The following is a 9,973-nucleotide window of genomic DNA, read 5'->3' as shown; positions in this document are numbered from 1 at the left end:
GTTAGCTTTGAGTCTTATTTATAAAGTCTGTGGTAATCACCAAATGGATGCACCATCATTTATGAAAGTTGTCTACTGATAAGTATTTGGACTGTTTTCAAATAATGTTACAGTAACTAACCTTGACTTAAGTATGTGCAACCAAACTAGGATTTATTTCCAGAAATGAAACTGCTTGTTCAAATGTGGGTATTTATAAATGGATAGATAATATCAGATTGCCCTTCATAGCATGTGTACCCATTTGTACTTTCAACAATTTTGTCTTTCCCATGAAATATTTTGTTAAATTTGTTAATGTAATAGTTGAAAAAATGGTAGATCCAAAAATTTTAATTTACACCTCTCTTATTTCTGAGGTTGGGTGCATTTTTATATATTTAAAAGCCATGGATTTTCTGTAAACTGTTTCTATCATTTTCCTATATTTAGATTGTAGTCCTTTTTATTATGTTCCAAGGACAGGTTATATATAAAGATTTGCCCTTTCTGATATGAATTGCAGATCCCCTCCACATGTCATTTTTTTTTTTTTACTTTGTTTATTGTGTGTGTGTTCTGATATACAAAAGTCTGCTTTTTGTGTAGGTAATTATCATTATATCCCTTTGTGGCTTCTAGAATAGCCAGGACTGTACTGTTTCTTATATGGGAGCTTTATAAATGCTTTCATATCTTAAAGGCTAGTTCCTTCTTGTTGCTCTTCTTTTTCAAAATTCTGCTGGATACTGTTTCTTCACATGAACTTTAGATTTAGTTTTACTTCTCTTCCTATTCTATATCCTCATGAGAACTTAGGATTGACATCATATTACATTCATAACAAGTATTTAGAAGGAATCATAATCTTAATGATGTGAGTCTTCCCATCCAAAACCATGGTTTGTCTTTCTGTTTGTGGATGTCTTCTTTTGTGTCCTCCAGTAGAGTTTTAAAGTTAAAAAATATTTAAAACTGTGTTATTTTAATTTCTAGCTATCTGAGATATAATTGGTGTATAACACTGAATATGTTTAAGGTATACAGTGTGATGATATAATACACACATATATTACAAAATGTTTGCTAGAATAAGATTAGCTTACACTTTTATCACCTCACATAATTGCCTTTTTAATGGAGAGAACATTTAAAGTCTATGTTCCTAGCAACTTTTAAGTATATAATAAACAGCATTATTAACAGTAATCATCATGCTATACATGATTTTACCACAGCTTATTCATCTTATGCTGAAGTTTGTACCCTTTGACTAACATCTCCCCGTTTTCCCCAACCCTGGTCCTTAACAACCACCACTTTACTCTGTTTTTATGAGTTTGGCATTTTAGCTTCCCCATATAAGTGAGGTATACAGTATTTGTCTTTCTCTGATTTATTTCACTCAGTATAATACCCCCAAGTCCATCTGTGAAGTTGTAAAAGGCAATATTTCCTTCCTCTTCATGGCTAATAATTTAATATTTCATTGTATATATTTCATTTCAGCATGAAGAACTCCTTTTAGAATTTCTTCTAAGCCCAGTTTAGTGGTGAGGAACTCTACCAACATCTGTTTGTTTGAGAAGGTCTGTATTTTGCCTTCAGTTTGAAGGACGACTTTGCTGAATAAAGTATTTTTGGTTGGCAGTTTTTTTCCTTTAGTACTTTGAATATACCATTCTACTCTCATTTGGTCTGGAAGGTCTCTGCTGAGAGAGCCAATGATAGCTTTGGAGGTCTCTTGTTTGTGAGAATTTTTTTTTTCTCTTACTGCTTTTAAAATTCTGTCTTTGCTTTTATTTTATTTTATTTTTTTTTAATTTTTTATTAACATATAATGTCTTTGCTTTTAAATAGATGTATTATAAGAGTCTTGGAGAAAATAATTTCGTACTGAAATTTTGGGTGACCTATTAGCTTCATGGACTTGGATGTCCGAATATCTCCCCATATTTGGTAAACATGAAACCATTCTTTCTTTAAATAGGCTCCCCCCCACCTTCCTTCTCTTCTCCTTCTGCAATAGTTCTAGACTGTTTCTTTTAATGATATCCTGTTGTTCACACAGGATTTATACACCTTTTTCTTTTTTTTTTTCCCTGTGTTGTCCTTTGACTGCATAAATTCAAAAGCCCTGTCTTCTACTCCTAGATTCTTTCTTCTGATTGGTCAAGTAGGATAATCATTTCACAACATATACATATATCAGAACATCATGTTGTACACCTTGAATGCATACAATTTTTACTTGTCAATCACAATTGAATAAAGCTGGAAAAATTAAAATAAACCCAATATGATTTTTATTACCTTTCTAAGCAAATGGTGTATATGTGTGTGTGTGTGTGTGTGTGTGTGTGCATGTGCATATGCACATGCATGTGTAGGTGTGTGGCAGGGAGATATGATGTAAGGCAGGAAAGAAGTGCACTCTCTCTATGTCCTTCAGGCCAGCAGAAATGCATGCATGGGTCACTATTTGTGTTTCTCCATTCCAGTCCTCCAACCCTTGCTACCCTTAGAAGTCCTTCCTAGGTTCAGACTGTAAGCCAGCTGTCAGTGCGATTGAGAATCTTCAACAATATTTTCTTCTCCAGTGTTTCTTTAGTGAGAAGTTGAGAAAGGCTGAGCCTATGACAGTAGCCAGTGTCATTTAGTTTGAAGTAGTAGGAAGTTACTGATGTATATGCAGAAGGAATTAACATAGGTTTCTCAAAGTAGTGACAATTCCTGGAGCTTTAAAAAAAGTTTGAGTTTTTTTGCAGTGTTTCAGATGGATCATGGTTAGGAGGAAGAGACCACATGTATACCATAGATTCATAATTTGTTTGCTCCAAGATATGAAACTTTGGTGAAGCAGCAATACTACACAGAGCACAAGCAGATGGGGGGTAATTCCTACTTTGGTTTCCCACTGGCCTCTTTGTTTCCTAATGGGGCACCTGTTTGGGCAGGAAATGTTATACCCAGGCATTTAACCCAGATGGACAGTTTATTAGTTGCATAGGTTTGAACCATTCTCCTAATCTTTCTGAGCCTCTTTTATTGAATTTGTTGAATGGCAATAGTAGGGTACGGTAGCAGACTGTTACTCTGACCATCTGTGAGATGTTAGAAAGGTTGAAAGACATAATACTGCCCAACACAAGTGTGGTTTCTAGGAGACTATGCTGAGCAGTTAGGGAGCTCTAATCTTCCTGAAGCCCTTGCACATGAAAACTGTGTGCTGAAAATTTGTGGCAAAACATTTAGAACTTTAAGAATGAGCAGCTGGAAGACCCTTGTACTAGGAGTCAGGAAGGAGCTGTTTTTTTTTTTTTTAGCTTTTCAGTTGTTTTCCCAAGTGAATAGTATGGACAAGGTGGCTCTAGAAGGTCTTTCTATGTCTAGCATTCTCTGATCAGGTGACCTGTTGGAGTATGTGTGTGAAGGGGTCCAGGTCCACTGGGTTCAAGTCTCCCTGGAACTCACTGGCATCATTGGTCCAATGAGGGGCGAGGTCAAAATAGGATACCAAGAGCCTCTTGCAGAAGTCTGTGGTGGGGACAGAGGGATGTTGTGATACTGAGTTCTCTCTGCCACTTGCTTGAGAATGCAGAGGGAAACCTCTAGGGACCAAGACAAGAGGGTGGTTAATCATGTGGGAAAAGTAGAAGTACCAACCTTATAATTGGATTAATTACAGATATGTTCCTTAGCCTCTTGGAAGGAAGTACTTGGCAAGTTGACTTTTGCTCTTCTCAGAAATTCCCCAGACAGGAGATGTTAAAAAGTTTAGGGAATTAAATTCTCTGATTGAAGTCTACATCTCCTACACCTTAAATGCTCCCTGCTTCACAGTGCAGCACATATTTTCCTCAGACCTCATCCTTCTGATGGATTTTAGGGTAGAATGGCCCTATTCTGTTCCCCTGTAACTTTCTAGTGAGAAGGTTACGAAGTGTTGGGAGCACATGAAGGTAGTAGCATTGATGGTACTTGGTGAGTCCACAGAGGAAGATCAGAATTTAACGGCACCTTTACGTGTGGAACAGATCCTGAATCTGTTCATTCACTGAGCCCTTACCATGGGTGGGCAGACCCTCAGGCAGAGTCTTTCACACACACAAGGGCATCCTTTTTGATGTTACTCTGGCTTCCCCACACTTACATGTATAAAAGGCTTTCTTAGATTTGCTTACTCTTTCAGTTGATGGGGCAGACTTTTGACATCACCCTGTGAGTCTTTTCTGCCTACTTAAATGACAGGGTGAGGAAGTAACTCTCCATCTCAGCTGAGAGCAGATGTTACAGTGATTCTCACCAGAGCTACTAGTAACGTGGCCAGTGTGAAGCCATTTGCAAGGCTAGTTTTTAATTAACTACTGACTCATACATTTTTGAGATATTCTTTTGAAAAATTCAAGGGCCCTAAGATATTCTCACAACTGGCCTTTTCTTGTAGAAATGAGGGCTTTCATCCCACTTGAGCCTGGATGGAGATTAAACTATTCAGAAGCCTACATTTTACTGAGGACCACCTTGAATCAAGATTTCCAAGATTTAGATCAATGAACGTTAACATACGCCTTTTATTTCTCTGATCAGTTTATCTATAGAGGTTGTTAGTGAAGCAAATATGTTTTCCTGGGGTGACTTGTGGAAGTGATTCAGACTTCTGACTACAAAAGATTCAGAAGGTAAAGTTAAGAATCAAGGCAATAAACAACATTCAAGGTGGGTTCATTCACTTGATCTCTATGAAGCATGCTTTGGAATTATTTTCAAAAAGACACCTTATTTTTTTAATACTTGATATCCCTACATATCTGTTAGCCTCTGTGCTATTTACAAGACACCCACAGTGATACCTTGGTTTTGACATAGTTTTAGTCGCAGATGGAGGATGCAAGGATCAAATAAAAACTCATATACATCTGAGTTCCCAGATCTGGAACTCTGACTGTAATCTGGCCTGTAATGACACAGGCCATAAGAGACACTTCAAAAACCTTCAAAGTTTACAGTCTCGATTATGTTGGAGAGATGTGATGGGGGCATGTGAAATTGCTAGAGAGTAATATAATCCTTGGTGACAAAGTGCTGGAGCTAAGATCTCCTGTCACCAAGGCATGTCTGGCATGCACAGGCTTCTTTCCCTGGCAGCTCACTTTGGCTGACTCTGGAAATATCCTCTCCACACTGGGATCTCTGAGCTCTGCTCAGGCTCTCTGCACAGAAATTACACCTCAGGAAGGTGGAGAACTGAGCACGAACAGATTATTGTTCATTTTCTTGCTTGTATATATTTTCAGATCCTGTTCTAGCTTTGCTTTGCTATTATTACAAGTAGTAATCTCTCTCTTTGACCCCTACTCCTGTTCTGAAAGCTGGCCATGGGTGGGCAGCAGGGGAGGAGCCAGTGGGTGAGAGGAGAGTGAAGTGGGTCTAGTCTAGCCTCTGCCTGACAAGCTACCTGGTGCTGGGTCCAGATTCCCCTCTGTGGGAGGAGGAATCCATGAGCTTCCTTCCAAATCTAGCAGCTTGTGATGACCCAGTGAGGGAACTAGCAGGAGAGACCCTGCCTGGCTCCTCCGGTGTGGGATGTCATTGGAGGACAGCATGCAAGCAAAGGATGCTGGACAAGGCTGGTCTGAGCAGTTTTATTTGTCAGAATCCACAGGACAAGGAGTTCTGTGACAGGAAATGTATAATGAGAAAATATACGATAGGGCAGATTTATTGTGAAGATTTGAAAAATGCTCACAGTAGTCATGTATCGAGGGCACTCTGTCTAAGGCTTCCAGGTGTATCCCAGTTTAGGTTTTCTTAACCACAAAACCTGGAAGCTTGCAGTTACTTGCTGGTTGAGAAGAACATGTGCTTAACTTTCAGGGTCTCTTCCTTGGCTCTGCCAGTTAAAGTCGGAATTAAAGTCACCACACAGGTGACATGTCTCTGCACTGTTGGTGGTTTACCACTTTGATGATCTCGTTATGAAATATCTCTTGAATGTTTTCCATTTCTACTCAGAGTTTTGAAAATGTTAATTTCCTTTTCTTTCTTCCATTTGTAAAGACTTAAAAACTGTAACATATTAGAGAAAAATTTGTTGGTTACATGGTGCATACATATAGATACATACTCTATGTAAACATCTTGCTCTCTTATTTTCAATAAGAGAATTATTTTCAATAATTTTGGAAAGAAATGCAATTTTTTTTTAAAAAATCTGAAATCTAAAGTTGTCCTTACCAATTCTCTGAAAGGAACTCTCTGATACCAAAAGGAATTTTAGAAACAGACAGCATTTACCTTCAAATCTAATTTCACAGGGTATTTGCCTAGTAATAGAGCCATTTTTCCCATTGGGGTGAAGTATGCCAAGACAACACAGCTCATATTTGAACTGAGGTGTGTGTTTTCCAAAATGCAGGTGCTTCCACAGTCTCTCTTACTCTTGAAGACTGCTGTATGTTGATTGCCTAACAAGGATATCCTATCTGTCTTGCCTTAGCCCATAATGTGGAATGGATTTTCTACAGTAAGTATCAGAGTTTCTCAAACTCAACTATTCTGCATCCTCTGAAACTAACCAGGCTTCCTAACAGGGGTAAGACAGAAGCTAAGGTGGGTGGGAAACAAAGTTGCCAATCTTCAACCATTGTCCTTGGAGATGGGAACATAGAAGGGGGAATGTGAGTCATATGAATTTGTTTAATTGATTACAAATGGTAAAACATACATAACATAAAAATTTACCACCTAAACTGTTTTGAAGAGTACAGTTCCGTGGTTTTCAGGTACATTCATGTTGTGCTTCCATGGCTATCCTCCATCTCAAGAACTGTCATTGGCCCAAGCTCTGAACCCATTAACTCTACATCCCCTCCCCCAACCCCTCACAACCACCATTCTACCCTCTGTGTCTATGAGCTTATACCCTAGGGACCCGTGTAAGTGGACTCTTGCAGTATTTCTCTTTTGGGGACGGGCTTGACATGTTGCTTAGCATATTCAGTCCCATTTCATTAGGTAGCCCTTTGTTTTGTACGCTTGTTGTAAGATGCTTAACTCAGAACCCAAATGCTGCAAGACTATCCAAGCAAAGGTGGGTGGCAAGCTGACCTTGTGAAACGGGGGCCCTTACTATGGCCCCATCACACACTGCACTGACAGGGTGAAAAGCAGAGTTAAAGCATAATCAATTACATTCTGACACTCTTATCAGTTGTACTCCTACAGAGTTATAATTTGTTTTTAAACTCAGCTTTCAAAACAGCACCATGGAAAGATATTATTAGTTCTGTTTGTTAGATGAAAATTCCAGGCTTTCTAGGGTTTCTGTACTGTTCAGTGTCACACAGCTAGGAAACAGCTGTGCTATGATTGTAGCCAGGACCTCTGATTCCAAACTCAGGGTTCTGTGGCCAGGTCACAGTGCCACGGCTGCTCTCCCGTTCATGGAGGGCTGGCCTGGATGGCAAGCTGGCTGTCAAGTGCGGGAATATCTACTTTGGATACCTTCCTGTTTGCTGACTGACTTGTTTCACCCTGTGAGAATCACCACTTGGGAGGCTGTGATCGTGGATCGTCTGTGTCTGATCACCCTCTGTCAGTCCTTGGAGGCCACTGCAGTGCATGTTGGGGTCTCTCTAGCATGCCTTTGCTTCAAGAGGCAGTCCTGACACCCACTTCAGGCTCTTTCCCTTTGTGGAATCGCTGTGCTCTGAGGCCCTGATTACGCATGCTGGGACATCTGTTGGGCCATCCCCGTGGAACGGTAGGCTGTTGTGGAACGTGCCTGACTTTCGAATTGTTTCTTAGACATTGGTCGGGACTGTTGAAACAGTCTTCTAGTCACTCACATCTCCCTCTACCATCTCTCCCTTTATGGACAATGGTTGAAGTTGGTGACTGTCCTTCCCCCCTCTAGCTTTTTAAAAACAACTGCAGGGGAGCCTGGTTAGTTCCACAGGTTGTGGGATAATTGAGGTTGAGAAGGTCTATAAAAGGCCTAAGACTGATGATTCACAGACCTGTACCCCTGAAACAAATAATACATTATATGTTAATAAAAAATAAAAATAAAAAAATAAAAGATCTATAAAAGTTCTGTAAAAAATGGGTTCCACATGAAGGTATAAGATAAGACTGACCTGATTAAGATTAGTGGAAGCATTTAAGTCTTGAAGAATTCAGATCTCAATTCAGGTATGAGCTGTGAGGACTTAGAGGAGGATTGAATCTCTGAGGCTCAATTTTCTCATGTAGAAAATACCCTCTCATTTTTGTTGTAAGAATTCTTTAGCTAATGTAGGTGTGTCTGCATTAGAGAAAACCCTTCGAGGCAGTATTATTACAAACTCAGTCCTATTTTGGGACCAATATCAAACATTTGATGATTGTTGTTTTGTCTACTTGTCTCAAGGAGAACATGTTTTGGAGGAGCCCAAGGCTGAGAGGGGACTCAAGAGAGGAAGAATGAAAATTGTCTTCAACACCTGAGAAGGATTTTTCTAAGTATTGGAGGAGAGTTCTTTGATTTTTTGATTCTAGTCCACTAGCCCCTGTCCTTTAAAACATGGCAACTATAAACAATGTGACTGAAATCATTCTCTTGGGGTTTTCCCCCAAACAGGATGTGCAGAAGACCATTTCTGTGATGTTTCTCCTCATGTACACAGCCATTGTGCTGGGTAATGGCCTCATTGTGGTGACAGTCATGGCCAGCAAAGGGCTCACCTCCCCCATGTATTTCTTCCTCAGCTACTTGTCCTTTGTGGAGATCTGTTACTGCTCTGTCACAGCCCCCAAGCTCATCCTTGACTCTTTCATTGAAAGGAAAACCATTTCCCTCAAGGGTTGCATCACCCAGATATTTTTCCTCCATTTCTTTGGTGGCACTGAGATCTTTCTCCTGACAGTCATGGCCTATGACCGCTATGTGGCCATATGCAAACCCCTGCACTACACCGCCATCATGAACCGGCGTGTGTGTGGCCTCCTGGTGGGTGCAGCATGGGGTGGGGGCTTGCTGCATTCTGTTGGGCAAACGTTCCTCATTTTCCAGCTACCCTTCTGTGGCCTCAATGTCCTTGACCACTACTTCTGTGATGTCCACCCTGTGCTGAAGCTGGCCTGCTCAGACACCTTCCTCATTGGTGTGCTCATCATCATCAATGGTGGCACCATTTCAGTGGTCAGCTTCATGGTACTACTTGCTTCCTACGTGGTCATCTTGAGCTCGCTGAGGGCGCGGACCTCAGATGGTCGGCGCAAGGCGCTGTCCACCTGTGCCTCTCACATTGCAGTTGTGGGCTTATTCTTCATTCCCTGTTCCTTTGTCTACTTGAGGCCCTGTGTCACCCTCCCTGCAGATAAGATAGTTGCTGTGTTTTACACAGTGATCACACCTCTCTTAAACCCCCTCATTTACTCCTTCAGGAATGCTGAAGTGAAGAATGCCATGAAGAGACTGATGAGGAGGACAGTGATTTGGGAAGAGAAGTAGACGATTTCGTTGGGGGAAATAGGAGGAACAAGGGATGGGGAGTTGGGGCAGGGAGATATCACTCTGCCTCTACCTTTAATTGATGGGCTGGCCTTTCTTGGTCCAGTCACCTTGTATTTTTTTCTTTAAATTTCAGTTTTCTCATCTTTATGGGATTGGACAGGACTGAAGAAGCCTCTAGAATGAGGTCTAGAGGTCTTCTACTGATGCATTTTCACATTTGACAGTGACCTTGAGGAAGGTTGGCTGTTATTGAAAGAATGAACTCTTCTAGAAAACCGGGTTCTTTCTGGGAATAATGAAGAGGTTAGTAGAAGAGGAGGAGGGCTGCCTTGGGGTCATTGTCCATGTGTCTTTTGTGTTGGAAGAGCTTGAACCTTTGGATTTGGGGAGGAGGAAGGTAGGGAGAGATACAGAAGTCACTCAAATGCTTAGACATTTTATTAACTTGATATACTGAAGATTTGCCCGGTGGATTCTGGGCATCCCAACTGACCT

At 40.7% G+C, this 9,973-nt stretch overlaps 1 protein-coding gene across 1 annotated transcript; it reads left to right on the top strand.

Moving 5' to 3' along the window:
• Positions 1-8,545: 8,545 nt before the first annotated feature.
• On the top strand, positions 8,546-9,475 carry OR4X1 (olfactory receptor family 4 subfamily X member 1; the record flags this gene model as incomplete). Its single annotated transcript, XM_080815401.1, has 1 exon — positions 8,546-9,475. One exon carries the CDS (start codon positions 8,546-8,548, stop codon positions 9,473-9,475), a length of 930 nt encoding a protein of 309 aa, XP_080671527.1.
• Positions 9,476-9,973: the final 498 nt, after the last annotated feature.

Source organism: Martes martes (assembly GCF_963455335.1).
Source record: "Martes martes genome assembly, chromosome: 10".
Taxonomy (NCBI): domain Eukaryota; kingdom Metazoa; phylum Chordata; class Mammalia; order Carnivora; family Mustelidae; genus Martes; species Martes martes.
Note: the sequence above shows the minus strand (reverse complement) of the source record. Positions and strands in the feature narration are given on the sequence as shown.